Source organism: Lissotriton helveticus, chromosome 11 (assembly GCF_964261635.1).
Source record: "Lissotriton helveticus chromosome 11, aLisHel1.1, whole genome shotgun sequence".
Lineage (NCBI taxonomy): Eukaryota > Metazoa > Chordata > Amphibia > Caudata > Salamandridae > Lissotriton > Lissotriton helveticus.
The window spans coordinates 929347095-929372582 of NC_136072.1; the positions used below are offsets into that span (position 1 = coordinate 929347095).

A 25488-nucleotide genomic window follows, 5' to 3' on the forward strand; every position below is an offset into this window, starting at 1 on the left:
ACAGAATGCAGAACAATGTCATACATTCACCTCAGTACAGAGATCAGGGCCTAAATCCATCGTTTTTTTGCTCACCATGCCATTCCAGTTTGAACCCAGCCATATGCAAATCAGTCTTGACCCTGTGCCCCATGGGAACAGTCCAGCCCGAACTGCCAAGCCAGGTCCTCCCTGGACTGGAAACAAGCATTCAAGGACCGGTTTCGGGCTTTCAGCATTCATCAGCCTGGATAGCTTGATTCCAGTGGCATGGAGAGCACGGGATTCACGTCTGAGCATACCCGTCCCACTCGGTCCAGGGAAGACATGGTTTGGCAGTTCGGGCTGGACTGTTCCCATGAGGCACAGGGTCAAGACTGATTTGCATATGGCCATGTCTGAACTGGGGTGGGCTTGGTGAGCAAAATAACGATGGATTAAACCCAGATCTGTGACTGTTTTGCCATTGTGCAACATTCCGTCCATCCTCTTGTGTGTTTTGCTGTTCATCATGTGAGGAGGACCAGAGGGTGGTTATGTCTGGTGTTCACAAATTAGAAATTATACCAGTGACAGACAGTCACAGGTTTGTAGCTAAGCGTACATTTTATGGATAGAACATGCAAGCAAAAATATTTTTATTTCATTCGTGCCATGTGCAGTAAGTTATGCAACTCAGTGTCACACACGCACACACACATGCACAGTGATACCCATTTCTGTGGATTTCTTAAGTGAGTATAAGTTAAATGCAGACATGAAAATGGCGGTATGGTTCAGGCACTCACCCCGGATACAACAGGGCATCAGATCCCCATTGGGGGCTTAGATGTGTGCCATGTCGACTCTTCACTTTGTTCTGCACCAAAACACGCAGCCTGCAAAGGGAGTGTGTGAGTGTAAAGGTACAGGGCCTCTAAGGGTGGCACAATAAGTGCTGCAGCCCTTAGAGACCTTCCCTGGTCACAGTGCCCTAGGTACCTGTGGTACCATTTACCAGGGGCTGACCTGTGGCCAGAGAGTGCCAATTGGGTTTTGTCTTCAATGCAGTTTTAGGGAAAGACCATAGGCCCTGGGTACCTGTTTGGCAGGAACCCATGGCACACTCAGTCAAAGTACATCAGCAGTTCAGCAAAAAGTGGGTGCAACCATGCAAACAGAGGGCACTTTCTTACATACATCACTTACTGTAGGGAGGAAGGGTGAGGTAAACCCATTTAACTGGCTGCATTTGTGGCACCATCATCTTTCGGAGGTGTAGGGTAAAGTGAATATATACCCAAGGCTGCTGGAACCTCTTAAACTAATGGAGGAGAGTGTCACTTGCTGCAGGCTGCACTGTATTCTGCGGGACATCAAGGGTAATATGAGGGTATTCTGAAGACACTGATGTATATGGCTGAGGGGATACAATTGTAGGCATACACCACAGAGTGTATGGGCATCATATGAGTCAATGACTGTATCAGAGGCATGATATGCTGTAGGAGGGAAGGCCACTATTTGCATCAGAGTGGGGAGATCCTTGATGGCAACAAAAAGTAGTATGAGCACATGTTACAGGCTGCAGGGAGTACCACAAACAGTTGTGGAGGGGTGCATATATAAATTACAGGGCAAAATACTGTGTATACATTACCATGGATTCAAACGGGCGCCCTATTGCTAGATAGGGAACATAGTGTGAACATAGCTACACATACCTACACATGGGGGATTTATAAGGGGGATGGTATACTAGGTTAGAGGGCGTTGGTACTGGCCCTGACTCTTTGCTTGTCACTCCAGTCATCTATCACTCAAGTCTATAAAATGTTTAAGCAAATATCCTAAGAGCATGAAAGTTTCTCTTACAGGTCTATTTGTTTGAAATAGTAAGAAACGCAAAAATAAAAATACTTTTCTGTCCTGGTACCTGGAACCTAACTCCAGGCAGATGCACTTTTGATTAGTTGGGCAGGTTTTTTTCTTTTTATGCAGAAGCTCAACTTAAGATGAGCTAATCCAAAATGATAATAATGCTGGCTGAACTGCTGTGGCCTCGTCGCTGGTGTTATCCATTCACTGTAAAAGAACCTACAAAAGAATGTCCTGCAGACCGGATGTCCTCTCCAGAATTGAATGCAGCATTCTACTCCATTCTTCTAGTGCTGGACATAAGTACACCAACAAGGTCCTGCAGATTTCGTGAATGAGATAAGATGTCCCAATGGAAATAGGTCGCCCTGGATAGTCTAGCATCCAAAGCTAGTTGTCACTACAGTTTAACGTAAGCGTAAATTTAACACTCTAAACAATTCCAGCACACTTTAACTATTTCCCACTCCTAGAGTTGTTCCGTTGGTATTCCAACGTTTAAGCCTATCTACCGACCACTTGCCAACTGTGATGGCAAACTCCTCTGTTCCAGGCAATCAATTAACCTACTGGAGAGCCATTGAAGCAGAATGCTCGACCTGGGCCCCCTCTATCTTGCTACTGACGTGGTCACCCTGTTGACACAATACTTGCAACTCAGAGCTTTGATTTTGTAATTTACTTAATGCTTTTATGTCTATGACTGTGGCAAAGTGCCAATTGATGCATCTCGTCAAAAGGGTTTGGATGGTCAGGCTTAGGCCTTTTCAAGATCTGGTAAACCTCCCTACCTGCACCAATCATTGACATTGCACCAATATTCTCCTGAGACAGCCTGAACAGGCATTCCAGGACCAGGACCATCTGGAACAGGAATAGCTCTATATGAGTGGAACTATTATTTCAAGTGCTTTTAATCCGGACCCTACAGGCTTTGACATATTATCACTGACCTGGGCATAGACACTTAAAAATATCCCCCTTTTGCACCATACAGTGAATTACTTCACCACTGAACTTGAAAGTAGGTCTCCTGCACAATATCGTGCTCCACTCTATAGAGATAGAACACAGGGCTGAGAGGTCTAGAACCGAAACACCCGAGACATCACTGCAATTAAAACAATTTTAAAAACAGAACTACCAACCTCTGCAACAGGAAATAGTGGCTGCCTCACAGACACTGCTTTGCCCCACTCAAACAGTTTCAACATGACACCTTGGAACAATATAGGGGTGTTCACTATACAGTGACAGGTCCAAGCAGCAGCACCGTGACCATGATCACCTATCTCGACATGGCTAGCCTCGGAGGCACAGCTGTTAGCATACCACCCAATGCACAACCTTAATTTGGAACACTGGTTCCACATGGATTTCTTGAAGCCATGGTATGTGAAGCACATTACCATGTACCTTGTACTATCTTCTGGTTAGTTCAGGTCCCCCCCCGCTACTTTAAATCCAAATTGTTTCTCAAGTTAATTTAATACAACTATTTTACAGATGGCAACTTAAGAAAGTTGCAACTTTGTTGCTCAAAGTGGTCTAGCAGTCGTTTTCGGTTGCACACAACCGCTGTCCTTGAGACAGACTGCTGCCCTTCAGGGGAGAGGTGAGAATGACTATCAGAAAGAGGAACAAAGGACCTGCTGAGGGAAGAGGTTTGATCCAATCTTGGCAGTATGACCAGAGAGCGTGTGGGCCCAAAAGGTGAGCTTTACAGGGTAAGCAGTCTGTGAAGTGCGAATGATAATCACACTTAGAAGGGGCTGTTCTTTTGTTTTAGAAGACAGATTGGCATTTTGAACAAAGAGGGCAAAGCCGTTGCCAAACAATTTTTTCAATGGGAGTGTAGCCCCAGGTAGCCAACCCTCTGAGTTGGGCTGGGGAGCACCACACACAGAAAGAAGGGTCTCAGCCTGTTGGGCGTGGGAAGAATAGTGCACTCTGGGATAGCTAGATATCACATTTCACAAAAAGTTGTCTTCAGGCGAGAGAAGACCTGGTAGTCTATTGACTAATTAGACGCTACCACTCCCTTCGCTCGTAGTGGGCATTAAATGCGCAGCCCTGGCACCCAGACCTCAGATCACATCTGTACCGGAGAGAAGACTGATGAAGGTCTGCCCTGCTACTCACTGGACCCAGCAAAGAGAGGCTGCACTAAAGTCTGGACTGCACCTGCCGTAACTGTCAACTAGCAAAGAGAGGACTGTACTTGAGGTGCCAAACTCGTGCAAACATTGCCCATGTGTGCCAGACAGAGGAAGTGACTCCATGAGTCAGTTAGTTGACTTCCTGTTACAGCCACAAGTGACGTACAAGCAGAGACTCTTGTGCCCTTGAGAGCCCAGACCCAAGAAGCCTGACTGCAGCTGGACACCGAGGTGCAGCCTAGGAGACCAAGTCCTGACCCAGAGTCTGCTGGGCCGGGAAGAGTCGTCAGAGTGCAGTTTGGTCACCCAGCAAGAAAGTTACTACAAGTTAAAGGAAACTACTGGGTTTGCTGTAACTGGAGACAAGTTGACCTGTGGCAACTGGTCTGGTGCTGGTCTTCACCCGTACACTGTAGGAGATTGACCCACAAGGCCAAATTTGCGCCCACGCTGCCCCCTAAGCTCGAGGACCGTGGGGTGGAACCACTGCACCTTCTCAGCATCCTTAGCATCGTCGGCATTCTGTATCCCTTGCTTCGATGGTGGTTTGACCTAAGGACTTAGAACAGTTCATGGAAACTGTCCCCCTGGACCTGACTGGTCCTTGTGACTAGCTCCTATCAGAGTTGGCCCAACGAAGAGTGCCTAGATAGCTGTTTTCCAGTGTCTTGTCGTGGTAACCCTAAACCGTGATCGCAGCAGATTACAAAGTTTTATTTCATAGAGTGAAGAGCAGTGATTTATTGTTTATTTAAACTTCATATATCCGGAACACCACAGTGTATTTTTGCTGCTGAGGTGTCTATTTAAAGATAAAAATACAACCTATTTTTTGTCATTATTATATGTTGATGTCGCACAACCATACCATATAATAATCCACATTTCTCACAGTGCCAGTCTTCCAGCCTAAGAGATTTTTCTTCACAAACTATAACCAAAACTACTATGGTTGGTCTGGGCTAGCAGGCAGGCAATTGTTCGGTTGGATGGCCTCTCAAGTCCACTGGAACAGGGAGGTCTGGAAACAGCTTAATTACATTTGGACAATTTAGCTGAACAGGCACACTATGCGGTGTACTAGTTTCAGCAGCCTAAGTACTGTAAAACACAAAATAATCGTAACAGATTACTCAAAGTGGGCTATCTGCAAACAGCTCTGGCTTTTCCAAAGGAAATCACTATGAAATAAACATGGTCCAAATCAGCTCCGACACTATTATGATCTTGCTAAATTGGCTGATCCTTCCCAGATATTCTCTTCTAGCTCCCCATGCGCTGGGATGCCTTCTGGTAACCACGCGCTCTACAAAAACGACATACAATACACTCACTGATAATCCCAGAATTCAGTTTACATTGGAGATGGGATCCAAAAAGAAACTAGCAAATGTATAGTTACATGTGCAAGGGGATTTTTTCCACATGGTACAGTTCCCTACTTTACGTTACTTCAAAGTTTAAAAGGGGTTTGCAATGTGTCTATAATTCAGTCTTTTACATGCATATGAGGATCTATGCTCATCCCCTCCAGTTCTCCCACAGGAATATGTGCTATTAAGCACGATGATACAGAGAAGGACTACAGGACACACAGTGTGTTTTATACACTCAGACATTCTCAATGTACAGATTCTAAATAACCCTGTGGCAAGGAAATTCTGGGTGCAGATGTAGGACAAGCATAAACAGACAAGCACTGGGAGTATTGCTGTAAGCAGGTGAACTGATATCTTTCAATAGTAGACAAACTACAACATATTAAGTTCCTATTTTGACTACATTATACACCTCTGTAGCTCAGCCAAGGCCAGATCAAGGTGATACTTGTAAGAGATGTGCTATTAAGGAGGTAGATTTTTTTCATCGACTTTCTTCATCGAAGAGTGCACAGTGATCCAGGATTTCTTCACACAAGTGTCTGAAACACTGATGTGTTTGACTTTGCAGAGAAGAGTGGAGATGCCTGGTTTCCCAGATGCTCACTGTTAAGGGAGAATCAGATTTAAGACCTCAAATACTGTAATGAGATGTTTGATACGTACTCTTTAATGCTCCAAACAACACCTCATCCGTACAATTTTTGGGACCCATTAAGAAATGTTTTGCTCTATAGAAGGGAGGCTGTACTCTCTGTGATAACTTGGAAAAGGAGTCGTCTGTGGTGTGAAACTGTGGAAATATACTGTGTGTGCTTGTCTGCATATAACCCACTGATCCCTTAAATAGGATCATGTAGAGCAGCACAGTTGACATGGGGTGGCTGGTAGGGACTTTTCTAGATTGTTTACTATATCTGTCGTGTGAAGACCAATACATGCTGATGACTGTAATGTACTGTGCTACTGTATAATTCATTAGAATGTGCTGTGTATTATTGCATCATGACAACCATCTGTAGCCAATTCTTTTCCGTCTGTGTTTTCTTAAAAAAGATAAAGTCACAAAAACATCTGGAAACTGCCACATCCCTAACACTAAGATCCTTAACCTCAAAGTGTTCTTTGATCTTCGCATTAATAAGGGAACCCAGAAAGCATCTACAATCAAACTGGGTCTTTGCCATTTAAGAGTGTTCAGGGTTCTAAGACCTCTCATCTGTGCTTGTATCTGCTTCACTGTGTTGCCCAACGATTTTACAACCAATTTTCACAGGCTGGTTATACACAGGTGTGGCCCGATGTGTGGATTTCCACCCCTCCAACATTTATTGCTACTGACTCTTGAATCTTGCCTTGGCGATGAACGTGTCACTTTTTCTTTCCTTCGTTCCCATGAATATCCAATTTAAAGGTATTTTTTGCAGTGTGATTTGCGGGTTTTACATCAGAAAAAGAAAGTTACCTACCTGTAGCAATTGAATTTTCATGGGCAGTACCTCAGACTCATGACCAACTTGTGAATGCATTCCATGGAGTTTCAGAATGAGTGTGAGTTTGCATACTCTACATTTGAACTGAAATTGTTCCCAGAGTGTACCCCTTTCTGCAAATCGCATCCCCTGACCTCTGCTTTTCAATGGCACAAGACTCTTTTCTCAAGGAAAGCCATCTGTGTGGGTTTAAAAAAGGTTGCCATTTTCCAAGGCATCTTTTAAAGAGTTAGCAATGCCTGGAAGATACTTGTCATGAACAACTGTTGCTAAAGGTAAGTAACTTTATACTCTTAACACTTGTTGCAGAAGGACGCATAGTATGAAGTTCTGTTACTAGCTGTCGCTAGCACTGTATCCTGCTAGATAGTTATTCTCAAATTTCACAGATAACCACTGAGGGCACACTCTGTCCTGATGGAGGGATTACATCAGGCAGCAGGGGGCTATGTGCTGGTAGTAGGATAGTATGAATATCTATTACTGATTGTAGTGGACTGGTAACAAGATTTCACTACTTGCAATAAAGGGGTATATCAGCTATCACTGACAGCCGGAGATCAGTATTTTTATTAAGGGATGGCATGGTTCCCTGGTACTATCAGTGCTCAAAGACAGTCTTGACAAGAATGAACGATTGAGTCAACAGATGCAGCCTATAGTGGAAATCCCTGAGGATAAGAAGAACATGCAACATTCAACGGTGGCTGTGTTCAATGGCTACAACAGAGATGGATGCATTTGTGGAGAGAGCTATAGAGAGACACTGACCTCTGGATCAGGGTTTGACAGCTGAAGTCTGGAACGTCGCTGGACATGGACGATGACTCCTGTGCACACGATCAGAGAGACCAGCAAGATTGTGTTCCACAGCTGCTGCAGGTACTTCTGCAAAGAAGAGTTAGAACTTCAATACAACAAAGGCCGCTTGAACACTTGTACAGTGAAAAGTACCCCCAAGGTGGATCCGAGTGGAAAGGCCTCAAAGGAGCAGTGGTGGGAAAAGAACTCAAGAGGTGGGATGGGGGGGGGGGGGGGAGAGAATAATACCAAGAGAGAGACCACACTGTTATAAGGAAGAAAAGAGAACCTGAAGTAAGCAAGAAACTCCAAGTAGACAGATAAGGAGAATAAGTGATATTCTAAATTGAAGAGCAGAGAAAGCCAAGAGAAGGATATAAATGGAAGTTTATGAGAAACCACATTTCACAAGAAGAAAGAAACAAGGCTCCCAATCGGGAACATAAAACAAAATGCCAGGCAGGCCCAAACGGTAAGAGAAAAAAATGAAGAAAGGAAATGAGAAGCTGAGAATGCACAGAATCAGCAGTGACCAGCTCTAACAAATGACAGCATATTTCTTACAAGATGTGTACCAGTGATGACTAGTATATTTAAAACCCCTACTGACTTGGAGCTCAATCGTTCTTTTGTAATTTCTTTCGTGTAGTGTTCCTTCATTTTAAATTATTTGCTATTTTCTGGTTGGGCTTTTCAAAAATGCAAAAAGCTTGCAACTAACAGGAACCCCGGCTGCCATCTGCTCCCCAACATTAGGAAATTCCATGGCAACAGCTACCTTCCTTTTTACTGACACCCAGAGTGCGATCTAGTAATTGCTCTACGTATGGGGTAAATTAGTATTTTATTACATAATGTTGTGTGTATGTCAGCCCACATCAGTTTCCCCTGTTCTGTGTGATATAAACCACATACATTTGATTTCCGACTTAAAGTAGGGAAATATATTCTAGTATGCAGTAAGACTGCCATTGAGTCATACCACTAGGATCAGCTTTACAAAAACCATATAAACACATGTCTTGGAGGTTCCTTCATCCTTAAAGGCTCTACCACAGGATAGAAATGCCTGAATTTGCGATTGTTTATGGAACAATTTCCAGCAAGTCTGAACGATTCTGATGAATGAAAGAGGGAAATTCTTAAGGAAATAAACTCAGATAGAACACATAGAGTGGGGGCTTGTGACCAAATGGAGGGAGTAGCGACTAAATAGCCTTAATGGGCATGGTGCTACTGAGGAAGTGAGAAAGACAGAAGTATTTATATTGTCTCATTAGAGGAGGCGAGGGGATGACAGGGGGGAGAAACATATACAGATATAAGAGAGGAGAAGGCTACAGAACCCAGAGAACGTAAGGAGAGAGAGATATGATGTAGAAGAGCAGTGGTATACAACATTGGCCCACAATGGCCAGAGACACTGCAGCTTTTCAGCTTCATGACAGGCAACATACATTATTATGATGTGGATTAATGACACATGCTTCTAGGGTATAGAAATGAACCATGTGAATGGCCAAAAGGCCTATCTCTGAAGAAAAGAGTACCCCAAAAAAATATTTTAGCTGGACCGAAACCCCAGTATAAAAAGAGAGGCTAATGAAGAGGAGGAAAGGAGGTTTGCCGCCAGTGGGCTTCAAGGGAAGACGAAAGAGGAGAGACTCCCAGTGGAACAGATGCTGTCTTTAAGGATAGAGAAATAAAATCTTTAACAGAGGAGGCAGTGACTTCAAGAGATATTTCTACTGCATGGAAGAGAAGAAATACTCTAAGTGGTTATCCATACAAAAGCAAGAGAGGAACAAAGACTGAAGGGACTAATGTGGTCCTAAAGACAGGAGACTGGAAGGTGGAACCAAAAGAAAGATTCTAGAGGAGGAAAGCAACTATGAAGGAGCTGTGAATAATGGAACTGAGATAGAATCTCCTGGTTGGAGTTCCAAATTGGGTAGAAGATCCTCAGATCAACAGACTGTGTGATGTTTTGAGTTCAGGGTGAGGGAAACAACTGAGGAGAATCAGACATTGAGGAATTAGTAGACAGGGAAATGACTTCAAAGGGGATAGAAAGACCAAGAGAAGAGAGTTAGTCCATGGAGAGGAGTGAGGGATGTAATATGAAGGAGACTCCCAGTGAAGGCAAACACTCAAAAAAGAAAAGTAGAGGGAATCTACACACCTTTGTGCATGGACATAATCCTTTATGTCTTGTAAAGTACACACCTGTACCTGTGAGCTGGTCTCTCCTGTGCATATCACCCCCTGCCATTCTCCATACAGGCCGCCCCGGGAGCGCCCACATGTGGACCATAGAGTGAGTGTCAACCCCTGCAAGCACATTTCAAATGTCAATATCGATACAAGTAGGAAATACATCTTACACAGCATTACAGTGTTCGTGCAACACCACCCTTTTTTAAAGTGCCTTTGTAACACCAGGAAGTGATATTGTATGTGAAACTACAGCATCAGATAGTATCCAACCGAGCCACATCAGCTTTTCAGGTATTCATACCAAGCAGGCACACAAGGATATCTGTGTAACACCATCTCCTCCTACTATCCATGCAACATCAGCACCTCAAAGTATCTGTGCAACAACATCTAAGAGAGCCCTTGCAACACCAGGAGCATGCCAACATGCACATATGCACAAATAAATCCCTACATTTTGTGGCTACTGAACACTGATACCTGGACACTCAGAGTTCCAGTGCCCTTGCTGTTTAGGCCTCACCCATCCAACTCATGGAACACGACCGGTGTGATAGGTGTGTCCTAGGAACACCAGTTACTCACATCAAGAGGTAATTTTACTGCTACACCAGAGGGGCATACAGAATTTCTATGTCCAATTGTCTTTTAGAATGAACTTATCTTATCAATTTGCTCTCAGCATATTAGTTTGACAAAACTTTCCACTGACTCAGTGTGCAACTCTTCTTGGGCCGAGATTACAAGGTGCTATTTATACCTCCTGGTAAATAACGATACCCTGGGGTTGGTTATGGGGTGCAATAAATAGTACCTAATAAGAGTTACAGGGGAATAACACGCAGATGGTAGTGATACACACACCAAAATCTGCATTGTATGCTAAATACCATAAACATTTCCCCTGGTAAATCTCAGCAGGCTTGACCTGCCGAAATTTTACAAATGTCGATTTATTCAACGCATCCGATAATTATCAGATGTGCAAAATAAAACCAAACTCATTATTCCGTCCCATGCGTAAACAGGGGTTTTCACACGGAACGGAATGAACCGCCCAACTTGTAATCCGGGTCGAAGTGTCTGTAACAATTGTTGTTGTAATCCCAATTTTCGAACCCTTATCTCTATACTTTGATGAACTCAAAGTTTTCCACATGTACTCTGACAAAACATGGTGGTGGAATGAATGTGGGCCAGTTGCTCATGCCTCTACAACTTTAAAGCTAAAATCATGGTACTCATAAAGTGGCAACTGCACCCAATTCCGGGAATGTGGCCAACCAAAATAGGCAATAAGCTGGTGCACAAATGTCAGGTCATACACACGTCATGTTCACTGATGATTTGTCATTTCAGCCCAATATGTAAACTCAGGATATGACCAGGGTTTTTGTCTTATTATCAAGATCCTTCCAACGCTTGAATCTCAACATCAGATTTCTATCATTTTGGAGTCTCTTGACTGCACTACTGCAATGCTCTTCTCCCAGAAGGTTTTGTTCTGTAGACAAACCCGTCATTGACCACTTTGAAAATCTCACAGTGCTTCTAAAGTAATTCTAATACTTATCCATTTTCAATTAAAAAGACATGGAGATATTATTGAAGTGGAAATCCTGCATCCACAGCGTATACCTTGCATCTTGTTTAGTATGACTACTTTTGACCATAGTTCTCCAGTTTTAAACTTGCTACCTTTTGTAAGAGAGAACATTTATAGTGTGCCAGTCAATGAGCCTAAGAAGTAGTGAGTCAATTGCATGTAAAATACAGTGATCTGACAGAGACATCTTAAAAAAAAAAATGTATATGCAGTATACAAATCACAAGTACTGTTACAGGGTTAGCCACGAATGGCAGAAGTCTTTCGTACAATTATGCAAATGTAGCTACCCCTTACTGCTTACATTTTGACAGTGAGAGAGATGTAAGGAGGAAAGGACAGAAAGGTAAGAGGTGAAACAAAGAGGGATAGGACAGGCTTATAGAAAGGTACAGTTGCTTTGCATTACATTGGCACAGCTGTACAAACTGCATTACGTCTTTCAGGCATTCAGGGTCATGAGACCTCCTGCGAGCCCACCAGGGCTCTGTTGTGCACCGTAATTTTGGTTCGGGGGTCAGTGCACTGACTGTGCGTGCCAATTGTTTATGGAGGTTAACAAGGGTCTAGGTACATGTCCAGAAACTCCGACAGCCCCCTCAATGACGCTTTCCAGGGTGAGTGCTGTAGCACGATGCTGTCCGCTCCTCTCAGATGTGTGACCCAGTTGATCCATCCTTTATAGCTAGTTTTTCTTGTGTCTTTCCAGTTGGTTAGTACCAATTTAACAGCTGCTGTCAGTAAAAGTAAAAGGTTGCGCAAGTACTGCCTCTAGTTTTGAAGGAGCCCCGAGCCATACGGAATCAGGCTATGGCCGACGGCAGGGACGGTGTAAAATTCAATATCAGATGCGGAAGGACGCAACTGACTCACTCAGCAAGGCCATTGCTTCATTGGTGACACTCTGCCGCCATGCCTGGCTGTAGTCATCTGGCTTTTCAGGGAATGTCCAGGCATCCCTTATGGACATGCCCTTTGATGGCAGTCACCTTTTTGGTGACAAAGCCGACACAGCGCTTTAGCGCTTCATGGACAAAAGGCTCACTGCCCGATCACTGGAGTGTGCTATGGCCCATGCTAGCCTCACTTTTCTTTTTGTTCCTATAGTATAGACTACCAGCCACGTCCTTCTCAGTAAAGTCACCATGGCCAACAGGCTTTACCGCCTTTTCGTGGCTACGGACGCAGCTCCCACAAGTCCTGTGAGAACTAAAATCAGATCCGCCCAGTCCGCCACCATCCCAACAGCCTCCAAACTCCTTAAGTATGCCCTTGCAACATTACAGCTCTGTTGGAGGCAGGGTCAGGTATTACTTTCCCCAATGGTAACCCATAACTTTGTACAAGTGGGTGCTCCAAACTGGCCAGTGGGGTTATGTACTTCTATTCCTGGGAACCCCCGCCCCAAGCACAGTACTTGGATCAGCTGATGGAGGATCAGATGACTGAGGGTCACCTCTTCTTGTTGCAGCAGGAAGTGCAGGCTCTTTTGGCCAAAGGAGTCATCAAGAAGGTGCCCGTATCAGAAGTAGGTTGTAGTTGCTCTTCTTGCTACTTTCTGGTGCCAAAGAAAGATGGAGGCCTCCGCCCAATTGTAGACCTGTGCCCTCTCAATGCCTTCCTGAGGAAGGTGAAATTCAAGATGATAACACTTACTCATGTCCTGTCAGTGTTGGACCCCAGAGACTGGATGGTAGCGTTGGATCTCCAGGACGCCTATTTTCATATCTACATCCTACAGGCCGACTGGCATTACCTGGGGTTCATGGTGGGCCATGAGCATTTTCAATATGCTGTGCTCCCCTTTGGTCTCACCTGTGAACCCAGGGTGTTCACAAAAGTGATGGAGGTGGTTGCAGCACATCTGTGGAGGTTGAGGATACCAGTCTTTCCCTACCTCAACAAGTGGCTGCTGAAGGTGTGCTCAACACAGGTGGTTGTTACCCATGTCCAGAATACGGTGGACCTCCTGCATCTGCTGGGGTTCTCCATCAACATTATGAAATAACACCGGATTCTTTCTAAGACACTAACTTTTATGTGAGGCATTGCGGAAAGAGTGCCTTTCCGTGCATACCCTCCTGAGTAGAACGTCCACAACATTTGGGCTATGATCCAGATGTTTCAACCTCAGTCCTGGATTTCGGTGAGGTGGACTCCGAGACTGCTGGGTCAGATGGCCTCCTGCATTCTGCTGGTGAAGCATGCTCGATGGTATATGCAGGCTCTGCAATATGATATGAGGTTCCAGCACACGCAATCCCAGGGAACCTCTCCGACCTCATTCAGATTTTGAAGGAGGCAGCGAAAGAACTGCAGCGTTGGCTAAGGTCCGCAATTAGGTTAGCAGCAGACCCCCTCTCCCTTCCTCATCAATAGCTGACAGTGGTGAGAGATGCATCGCTTCTGGGCTGGGGCGGCCATCTGGGAGAGGAGGAGATCAGAAGTCAGTGGTCTCTGGTGGAGACTCTGCTCCACATCAATCTTCTGCAGCTGAGTGCAATTCGCTTGGCACTGAAAGCTTTCCTGCCCTCTATCAAAGGGAAGCTGGTCCAGATGTTAATGGACAACACTACTGTCATGTTGTACAGCAAAAAGCAGGGTGTAGTGGAGTTGTGTGCCCTGGGCCAGAAAGCTATGTGCCTCTGGACATGGCTGAAAAATCAGGACATTATCCTGGTCATGCAGCACCTGGGGGGATCTCCGAACGTCAGGGTAGACGTGCTTAGTCGTTGAATCCTCACCAGCCACATATTCTGTACTGCACCCTGAGGTGGCTAAAGGTCTCTTTCAGGATTGGGGAGGACCCATCAGGTGCCGATTGAAACGAAGGACTCACACCAGGAAATACGCCATTTTTTTAGAGCATGGACTGACAAGTGTGCAGAACGGGACTACCTAATGTCCTGACCTTTCCGACTATGCCCTACGGAAGCCTCAGGCCGGATGGCCATTCAAGGGGTGAAACTCGTGTTGGCTGTCACCTTTCTCTATTTGACTCTGAAAACTCAAATATGAGCCATACCGGATAAAAACCTTTCTAAGCAATCGTATTATTGGAATTTTTGCCGCGAATGAAGACAACCCCTAACTTGTCCTGACTTCCTTGTAAACCTATTGTCTCAAAGGGGGAGGGGGTCTCCCATTGTCAAGGACAAGTACTTTACCTCGATTCTACTCAATACGGTTAGTAAGGGATTGGGACCTACAGCCCCCTCTTACCTTGAAGAGTTATTCACCTGAACATGAGCACTCTCCACCTTTATATGTGGAGATTAAGTAGTACAGTTGAGGGACTTTGACATCATCTTGGCAGCCAGGCATCCATTAACAAAAAGTGTATTCGCCTGCCGTTGGGACAAGTTTGTGGCTTGGTTCACTGACGGACAGATAGATCGCTTTCTGCACCCTTGCTAATTTGTGTTCATTGCTAAACTAGAGAGACTGAGCAACCAAGCATTGTTGTAAAGCAGATGCTAATAGAATAATTTTCCTTTTGCGATGTCTTGGGTATAAAATCAGATTGCACTTGGGTACCCATTTAAAATGATGATGTTCCTTCTTGGGCTTTGTACGGCTTGACCGTCTGTACAACATCGTCTTTTCTGTTATTTCCTTTCATATCTCAGAGTGCTCAGAGACTGCTTTGTAGCACATATGTCACTATAAAATTCCCTCAATCAATTATCATACTAAAGATGAAGGAGAAGTAGCAGAATTACTTAAACACTGTGAGATTTTCAGAGTGGGCAATGATGGGTTTGTTGACACAACAAAAAAACAAAACGGAGGATAAGGGTTTAAACCACTTGATCCTATCGAATTGTTTGGCATTGGAACACGGCAATAGAATTCCATGGATACTAGCCAAGCGCGACATAGCGGCGGCATGGAAATGTCCTGGCCCGCCCGATCTTGTGAAGTGTCGAGAGGGGGTGGACTGGTGCGTGACCCAAGAAAAAACCCTTTATGTGGCAAGAGGATGTCCCAAGAAGTACCGTAGGGTGTGGGGAAAGTGGCTGGGTACTGTGAAAGGTTTGGTATAATTTGCTTACTTACTATGCTTGTGTATATCTTATGGAGTTTAAAACCGTGGGATGCTACGCTCCTATAAATGTAATTGACTTATTGTCCTCTGTGCTTATGCTGATTTGTTTCATACTTTTCAAAACAAAAAAATTGATTATCAAAAAAGAAATTCCATGGATACGATGTGTAAAGGAGTCTTTTCAGGCTATAGGAAGACCAGACATTTTCTTTGCCTAGGACACTTTAAGCCCTGGGGATGTTCACATCACAAAAGACTTACACCATAAATTCTCCACTGCCCATTGTGAAAATATTGAGCTCAGTAAACCCAGAGTGAGGGTTTATGTAATGTTAAAATCTGTGTTAAGCATGGAGCCATACCTTTTTGCATTATGATAGATTTTTAATCACACATTTTAGATTTAATAAATGTCACTGTCTTTTAGCATCCCAACTGGATTTTGTTCTCTAACTCAAAGAGGTCCTTGTGGCTGCTATCTTAGATCTCCACAGGACATGCTTCACTTTGTTTTATTGTGCAAATTGTTCTCATTGCCAAGAAAATGATTTTGTCGGCCCCCGCTAAAGAGCTTGAAGTTTAGGCAGGCCAAAGTGGCACTTTTGTACTTAGAGTTGCTACCAAACCCCTATACCCTCTGTGCAGTGATAAGCTTTTTGTGGGCCGCTTACAGATCTAGGCTCTCTAGAATTGATTGATCTCTGAATGGCCTGCACTCATGATGTTAATTTTAGCGCGATGGTCCCTTTAGTTTTAGATCCTCAGAGCTTTATTGATCTTTATTGTTTTAAATGCTGGTGATGTTTTAGTTGTTTGTAATGTTTTTATATTATGCTGTGTTTTCTTTTATATTGTATAACTGTATTATTGTACCTTTTATGGACCCGTATGCATCCGAATAAAGAAAGAAACAGAGTATAAAAACAAAACAGAAAGTTCTGGGAGAAGAGCATTCTTAGACCTATTCACAAACATTGGTGCAGAGAAGATGCAGGGAGCATACTGCCAGTAAAAATAGAAAATGTTGTGGAAATAGTAATGAAAAAAATAACAAAAGGAAAGGATGGTAAACTACTGTCATTAATGAGGTTTACAGGATCCATGAATATAACGTTTTAACAGTGGAAGGCTTTCAAATAAATCTGACTGCTTTTTAGGATTGAGTGATCTTGAAATTGGATCAGTGCAGAACAATGGATGAGGTATATCTAAATTTCTTCAGAATAATACAAACATCCAGTGATTAATTGGCAAACAATAGGTAGAGGGGCCCAATGTTTTCTCAGGAGCCCACTGTATGTATTGCTGAATGCTAGGTTTTCTGAATCATAAGCCTGGCTTGTCATGATTCCACCCAATGCGTATTTCCTACCACCATACACTTCATGCCTCTTTAGCTCCCTTTTGCTGGTTCTTTTTTCCATCTCTGCTTTCTACCTTTGTCATGATTTCCCTATCTTCCCTTTCTCTTGCTTGTAATAGGCTAAAGCCGGATGATGAAAAAGAAGTACTGGACCCCAACAATGAGTACTGGTGCCCCTCACCAGCAACCACATAAACAAATACACAGTATTTACACTGTACGTACACAAGTACACTGCAAACCTGCAAGTGAGCCAAGGAGTCTCAATCTGAGATTTAAAACAATCCACTTGGTTATTAACTATAAATCACTTAATATAAAAACACCACAGAATACAATGTCGAAACTGGCAAATACTGCCACATGCTAGCCTATGTTATGATTCAAATTTGTTTTATTTTTCAGAAAGAAGAAAATATACATATATTGCCTAGAATCTCTGGCCGGCAAGGATTATTTGGTCATTTCCCCATATCTACATCCTAATATTTCATCTTCTCCCAAAGATCTCTAATCACATGTTTCACTGCCCTATGTGCAAGAAACATAATTTCCCCCTTTGAGAATGTAGTGGAAATATTTGTTTATTAACGTGGTCATGGATAATAAAATGGGAATCTAGGGATAGTGAGTTATGAACATTTTGCCTACAACTTTAAGCACAGCAGTGCTGTACGTCTTCATCTTGAAGCAGAGCCTCAAGAGGTATATTGGAGTGCCCTCACTATGACATCCCTACCCGCATTTACTTCGCTGCATTTGTCTCATTCCCATAATTCCTCCCGAGTGTGGTACCAATATGTGGCTATTTTAATTAGGGTCTCCTTTGCCGCCATAGCTCTTGTGGAATTATATACAGGGCCACCGGAATTATGCAGCAAGGGAGGAATAAAATATGCATTGGGGTTTACTAAATTATGCAGAAAGAGAAAGCAAATTATGCAGTCTAATACAGCACATTTTGTCATAGTATCAGTACAATATTTTGTTTATTTTGTACATTGAAATTCTGTTTGGAAAAAGGCTTCACCTCATTATTACTAGTCTAACACCAAAATACAGCAATATGCAACTGAAAAGTGATCAGTCAACCTTCTGCTACTCCACAAGTGTTGTCGCATTTTTAGTAACTTTTGGGGGTAAATCTGCCAATTATGCAGTAGGTGATGGGGGGGTTATGAGGCAAATGTGGCATTTCCATATTAATGCAAAAAATGCAGCAGCCGCAGATTCGCATAATTAAAGTGACCATGATTATATGTCCTTGCAACAAAAAAACTCCCTTCTGAGTTGGCTAATGGTTTTACTAATTTCTCCTCCCATATTTTCTGCCTAGACTGACCTAGAGTTTGGCGCCTTTGCTTGGTTTAACAGGATTTTGTAAGTCTCAAGGGATTACATTCTTGTCATTCTCTTTAAAAGTGAGCTCTTTTTCTAATGCTTACCTTTCCCACACTCCCAATGTGGCCCTTGTGACTGGGAAGAAGTACAGTCCCCACGCCCTATACTTTTTAGGAAGCCAAAAACCTTACTGAACTGTGTATTTTAGGGGGGTCCACAAACAACAAATGTTTCTCTATTCCTAGGCTTCCCCACTCTAAGTGTAGCTGTGTGCTTTGATAGTATTTCAAAATGGTAAGTAGGGCTAGCCCGGCATCACTGGTATCTTTTTTCACCCTGTTTATGACTAATCTGTGCATTTAACCTGCCCAGGCAAAGTTATCTGTTTGCCTCTGCAGTTTGTGTATATTTTTGTGGGGGATACTGGGAGTGAAAGTTTCTCTAAGATGTGGTGAATCTTAGGTGTGGTCATTTTTATTGCTACGGTTCTTTCACACCAAGACAGACCTCTCAGGTGCCAGGATATTAAGTCTATTAGGACGGATTGCAGCCTGGAGTTATAAATGACTTGACAAGTTCATTGTAGGGTGGGAGCTAACAGGATTCCAAGTTAAATAATCACAAAGGCAGTCCATTAAAATGGCAGTGATGGGCATTGAAATGTTTGTCATTGTCATCATAATATCATGAACATACATTACCAATGTATGTGACACCCAGCCAATTTAAAAAGAAGTGCCAAGGCTGAAGGTCATCATAATTCGGACTAAGAAAGGTCAGAGCACCTAATTCAGCACCTCCTTAGCATGCACTGAGACTAGCAGCATCTCTTTTCTAGTCCTATTGATGTTTTTGAGCAGGTGCTCATGTTTTTTGATAATGTAACTGCAATTTCAGATTGATATACAGCCGGACTGATCTGGGTCTACTAGTCCTGGCAAAGTCCTTTCAAAAATACCCACAAGAACGCCTGAAAACAGTTTAGTGTCAATATTTACCGGGATCTGCAAAAAAGTTGCATAGTCGTTTGTCTTTCCCATGTTTGGGGATGATCAAAATTATCGAGTGGAAAATTGATTTCATAATCACCATCTACTCTGTAAAATTGTTGAATAAACAGATAAGCAGGTGACCAGGTTGTGATCAAAAGATTTTTCAAAAAAAAGGGGAGTGAACTCGTTGGGGTAAAGCAATTTGTTTATTTTCAACCTACTTATGGTTTTGATGATTTTGCCAATCAGTATGGACTCTTCCGCCTGCTCGGTCATAAGTTTTTGTACATGTGCGTTTGAGAAGTAATTGTCTCATCCGTAGGCCCAACCTCTGGCCAAATAGTTCTTCATAGTGCTTTCGTATGTCCTCAGTTATGTGTTGGTCTCCAGAAAGTAATTAGCATTCCCCGTTAGTAATGGCAGATATCCTTCTTCGTGCTATTTATGTTCCGTTTGCAGGCCAATAATTTACCAGCTTCACAGCCTCCATTATAATATCCTTGCCTAACTCGCACCAGCGCATATTCAACTTTGTTTGTGTCAAGAGCTTTAACTTGAGCTCTGGCCGCAGCAAGGTCCCCCCATATTTTTAGGGAGCTCGTGCGTTTGTGAATTTCTTCCATCTGTTTGTCAGGTTTCTACGTGTTCTCATTTCTCTCGCCTTTCTTTATTGAGCCTCACCAAGGCAGAGACAAACTTCTGTTACTACTTCTTACAATGCACTCTAGACGATATCGGATTTCACCTCCCCATTATCATTATTTTCCAAATAGTTGTAAATGCATTTCAGTGCCCTGTCCTGCCCAGCTTCTTCTTTTTTACGAAATAGGGAGTCTTGTAGTCCATAGAATCTCCTATCCATATGCTTCCCACATAGTACCAGTACGGTTGATCGATTATCTTTATTCGATTATACAGATATAATCATGAAAGAACAAAAGTGATAAACAATACATTTAAAACCAGTAATTACATAAAATATTCATCAGATTATAAAAAAACATAAAATCTCAAAACGTGTATAAAACCAAGGATGGGATAAAATACTCATCAGATTAGAATACAAAGGTAAGTTTGACGTTTTCACAAGGCCAGTTATGAAAGTCTTGATGGATAGATTTAGATTTAAAAAAATGTCAATCTAATCAGGTGCCGGGTAGTCAAAAATGAACAAATTATGATGAATCAGGCCAAGATTAACACTTACAGTGTAAATCGGCAGGTAGGTGATATTCACCACCTACCACCAGAGCCGAAGTCACTTATCCTTAGGGGTTAGATCATTCACACATTTACACTTGGGTGGTTGGAAGCTAACTGGCAGGCACAGTGCTAGTTTATCAGGGTTTTGGTCACTAACCCCACTTTCTGTGGTACCACCTGCATCTACATACTCAGCCATACCATTGGAGATGAATATATAATCAATATGGTTCCTTGTCCCCAGACTACAAAAGCAGTACTTGTACCAAGGGATCACCCATGATTTCAGCCAGGTTACAAAGATTAAACGCCAGTAGTGGGCACAATAATATCTGGCCTCTCTTGCCTGCCCTCTCCAAAATCAAAGTGTTTCCAGATGCCAACAAAGAATCACACTGGGTTACATTGTGGCCTATCTTTGCATTAAAAGCATCCCCATGACCAAATAAAATCCATTTAAGGTACAGTCAGCCCTGTTCCTTAAAATTTTAAAATTTTCCTCACATACAACAAAGCTATGATTTGGCAACCAAATTCTGCTACAGGATTATAAAAATAAATTTTAAAAAAATTAAACCTGTTTTGGAGGACTACCCATGACATTTGAATTCCAGGCTGGTTACAGGCAATCGGCATTACCATGAACTTGGAAACTTGAACCAGAGTAACAAATCCCCCCAACCTCCTTCTCCAGCAGAACAAGAGGCGGACATGACAAACGTTTTAAATCCATCCAAACAATAACCAGCAGATGACAAGCTTCCTGTAACATTACAGTAATATTTGAGATATAATTAAGCCTATTCAGGTTCTACCACTGTACTTAAACCAGCAATGTTCCAGCATATCAGATTAGTTAATGAATCCTTAATTAGGGGCAGCTCTGGGAAATCTGCCTGTATGCTATTGCTTTAGGGTTACTGCAAACTGCAAAGTGGCTTACTGCTTCAGACGGTGAGAGGCAGTCGTTAGGTGGTCAATCTATAGCCTCTAAAATGTGCAGTTAGTTCAAGGTGCCGAGGGGGGCGGTGCAGACCTAATGGTCTGTTCAAAGGAAAGGTGTCTATAAATGTAGCCCAGTGGCAAGTGGTTGATACGTTTATACTGAAGGTTCTAATGGGCGATATGGGCACTATGCAAAATTAACCAATCAGCTTAATTCGGATTCCCACAGTTAATAACCACACAGTCCCCACCAGAGAGTTTAAGTAAGGGCCCATTCTAGTCAACTCTCCTGATGAGAATAATGTTGTACTACAAAATGCTAACATCAGAGTTTCTTGTTAACGAATGGCACCAGAGGCGTAACGAAACCTAAGGGGGGGCCCCCTGCAAAGTGCATGGAGGGGCCCCCTTCCAGACTTACTTATAGCTGCCACGGTTTCAGATTGCTATGTGTGACATTTTCAAAATTTCAATACAATTATGAGTGACATTTTGACGCGTATGAGTGACACTTTCTTGTGAGTGAAAAAAAAAATCAAGCAATGAAGAAAGGGAAACATAAAAATTTCAGAAATGAATTAGATCGAGGAACGCTAATATCTTAAAACTGGTGCAAACAACTGCGGTGGCTGACCCATAATTACAATGAAATTATGAAAAGGACACATATAGCAATCTGAAACCTTGGCAGCTATGGCAGACTGGTCTGTACCCTCATCTGTGAGAATGCCTGACCAAAAGTTAACAAACGCCTGTGCCTCACTTATCACTAATGTTTCAGTCATTCTGAAACAGACAGATGGAATCAGGAACAGAAATCGAAGCTCTCAGCTGGCGGGGCCCATTCAGCAGTAAGTAGCCTTACTTAAAAGTAAGCTGAGAGGGTTAGTACTCATACGTTAGAGGTTGCCTCCCCCTACTCCCCAGGACGGAAGAAGTAGCAACAGACAGGCCCAGCCATCCCGGATTGACACTCCAAGGCCTGAGCTGGCAGTCACGCAGGCACGCTGCTAAAATAGAGACTGAGTTAGTCATTAAAGAGAAAGGGCGGGCACAGGGCAGCAGAGAAAGTGGCACCTTCCAGAGATTCTTCTTAGAAAAAGTGGAGAATATCCTCTTGGAAATAAAAAACACCAAGGTGAATAAGCTTGTAATACACCTTGATCCCCATAAAGCTACTGACTGCACCATTGAGGAATTTCCAGAGATAGACGCGTTGAGCTTGGAGCAATTGATGGACAGGACAAAATCTGGCTCCCCAGCTGATCCATGCCCTCCGAGTATATTTCGAGAGGCACGCCCCGTCCTGGAAGAACGTATTATCTCTCTCCTCAACAGATCACTAGCAATGGGATATCTACCTGCAGAACTTAAGGAAGCAAGAGTCAAGCCCCTGCTGAAGAAGGCCGGTGCGGATCCCATGGTCCTGAAGAATTATAGACCGATCTCTCAGCTGCCTTTCCTCTCCAAAATTTTGGAGCAGCATGTCCTGAAATCCTTATCTCTCCATGTGGAGTCTCACAACCTACTCCATGAGCGCCAGGCGGGGTTTCGAGCACATCACAGCACCGAGTTGGTGATGCTGTCGGTGCTGGATGAGTTAAGAGGCATGGCTGATACTAAGAAATCAAGCGCCCTGATTCTTTTAGATCTGTCAGCGGCGTTCGATACTGTCAGCCATGCCCTGCTCTTGGAGAGATTACGGGATTTCGGGATTAGGAATGTGGCCTTTAATTGGCTGAAATCCTTTCTCTCAGGAAGGACACAGAGGATACAGCTGGGGGATTTGTTTTCAGATGTGGGGACCTTAGAGTGTGGGGTGCCTCAGGGCTCCGCACTGTCCCCGCTACTGTTTAATCTATATCTTCAACCCCTGATTGCATCTCTGGTTAATATGGGCTGTAGAGTTTTCAACTACGCGGACGATACTCAGCTTGTGCTGAGTATCGATAACACCAAGGCCGCGCAGCTCCAAGTGCAGAACATCCTAAGGCACACGGTTGGGTGGATGACTGAAAACCTATTAAAGATCAACCCGGACAAAACCGAGGTATTGGTAATCTCATCCACCACCTCACCTTGGGGCGATCTCTACTAGCCACAAGAGTTAGGCTTAACTCCAAAACCGAGTGCAAATGTAAAAAGTCTGGGGATTAAACTGGACAGTGATTTATCAATGTGTAGCCAAATCTCCTCTGTCATCGGAAGCTGCACGAACATCATTAGGCAGCTACGTAAGCTAGCCCCTGTCCTGTCCCAGTCTATGCTGCGTACAGTCGTAGCGGCGACCATAATATCCAGAATGGATTATGGAAATTCCCTCTATCTGGGCCTTCCCAAATCACTAACCAATAGGTTGCAGGTTGTGATGAATGACGCGGCGCGTCTGATTTTTAAACTTCCCAGAAGGACCAAGGCCTCTCCCCTGTTACAGAGCCTACATTGGCTCCTGGTGAAAGAGAGGGTAGAGTTTAAGAGCCTTTGCACGGCCCATAAGGCAATTTATGGCCATGCACCTGATTACATCAAAGATCGTTTAAGAGTGTACAGCCCAAAAAGAACTCTCAGATCCTCTGGCTCTCAGTTGTTGATCTGCCCTCGATATAAATTGGTGACCAAGGGAGGGAGAGCTTTTTCTGTGTTGGCCCCCAACTTGTGGAATAAGCTACCTGAGGGGCTACGCAGTGAGGTGAACCTCCTGCAATTCAGGAAATCTTTAAAAACATTGCTATTTGGAAGGGTGTGGGTATAGCTGGTTGGTGCATTGTTTCTCCATGTTGTATGTAGTTATTGTAAAAATTTCACCGATTTCCACGCGCCTAGAGACCTGTAGGTGATTGGCGCGATACAAATCCAAAATAACAATAACAATAACAACACCCCTAACCGACACCCTGGGGGTGCCCCCTTTGGCCCCAGGAGTGTGGGGGCAAAGGCAGGGCCGGACTGGGAACCAAAACCGGCCCCGGCAAAGTGCTCGGCGGCCCCCCCAGGGTGAGGTTGTGGGTCCGACCGAGCTCTTTGCCGGGGCCGGTTTTCGGCCGATTTTGTTACAGGGCCGATTTTGCAGCTATGCTGCATAAACGGCCCTGTAACAAAAACGGTCCCTAGGTGCCCAAAACCGGCCACCACCCGTGCGGCGCACCGGGGGATTGCCCGGTGCCCGCAACGGCCAGTCCGGGCCTGGGCAAAGGCTTGGTAACCCAAGCCTGCTCGTATTGGTTTTCTGAGGCCAGGGCTGCGCTAATAAATTTACAGCTCAACGGCGTTGGTAAAGGCCGAGCGGGACAGAAGAGGGGATGGCACCCCTGAGCCCCCTGCGTGTGAGCGGACATAAACAGGGGCCACAATCTCTCTCTGTACACCTGTGAGCATGGTGGTGCTGTGGAGTGAGGGTCCGGATGCCCCTGCAAACACAAGACCCCGATCTCTCGGCTGGAGCTCTCCAATACCTTCAGGCCGAGTCAGCTCTGTTAAACGGCTCAACATTCAGTGGGACAACACTGCGCATCAGGATATTAACAGGCTAAAGTCAGACAAATAAAGGTGCCACTGCCGCCACTGGCCCAAAACAGCCTGCCGGTCCGGACCTCTTAAATGATCTTAAGTGCACTCACTCACAGAGGTATGTCCCGCTTGATGTGCATGATAATTAGACATTGAGGGCACGCACGTGTGACCTTTATATCGTAAATCCCAATGAGACTGGCTTGAGTCGACCCTTCACTGATAAAGCAGAGTATTGTATAATCGAAGTTCTCTTTATATTATGCTAGCTGGGAGCTGAGCCAGCCCCCTTAAGCCTGTCGGACGAGAAGAGGCAGCAGCCAAGTTAGGAGCTGTGCAGTCAGTGGAGGTCACTATGGAGCTCTCTGGTGTTGGTACTGTGGATGTTGAGGGGGCCCCTGGAGCTCGAGGCCTCCCCCCCGCACTGCGTGGGCTGCGGGGGCATTTGTTACGCCCCTGAATGGCACTCCTTATTTTGAGATCATCATAAGTTTCCACCCTGGCTGTAGGCAGACATGGAACATTTGTCAGAACTGCTACATTGGGGCAACAGGTGAAAGCTTAAGATGAAGGCAACTGGTGGCATCCTCTGGCAGGG

General features: G+C 44.1%; 1 protein-coding gene across 1 annotated transcript in view; it reads right to left on the bottom strand.

The window, feature by feature from the left end:
- The window catches only part of RNF215 (ring finger protein 215), a 368778-nt gene that overhangs the window by 28107 nt on the left and 315183 nt on the right, over positions 1 to 25488 (bottom strand). Inside the window, exons 8-9 of the mRNA XM_078667245.1 lie at positions 9895 to 9999; positions 7639 to 7755 (exon numbers count right to left, since the gene is read on the bottom strand). Of these exons, the coding sequence (XP_078523371.1) occupies positions 7639 to 7755; positions 9895 to 9999 (222 nt within the window). The remainder of the gene's footprint in view (positions 1 to 7638; positions 7756 to 9894; positions 10000 to 25488) is intronic.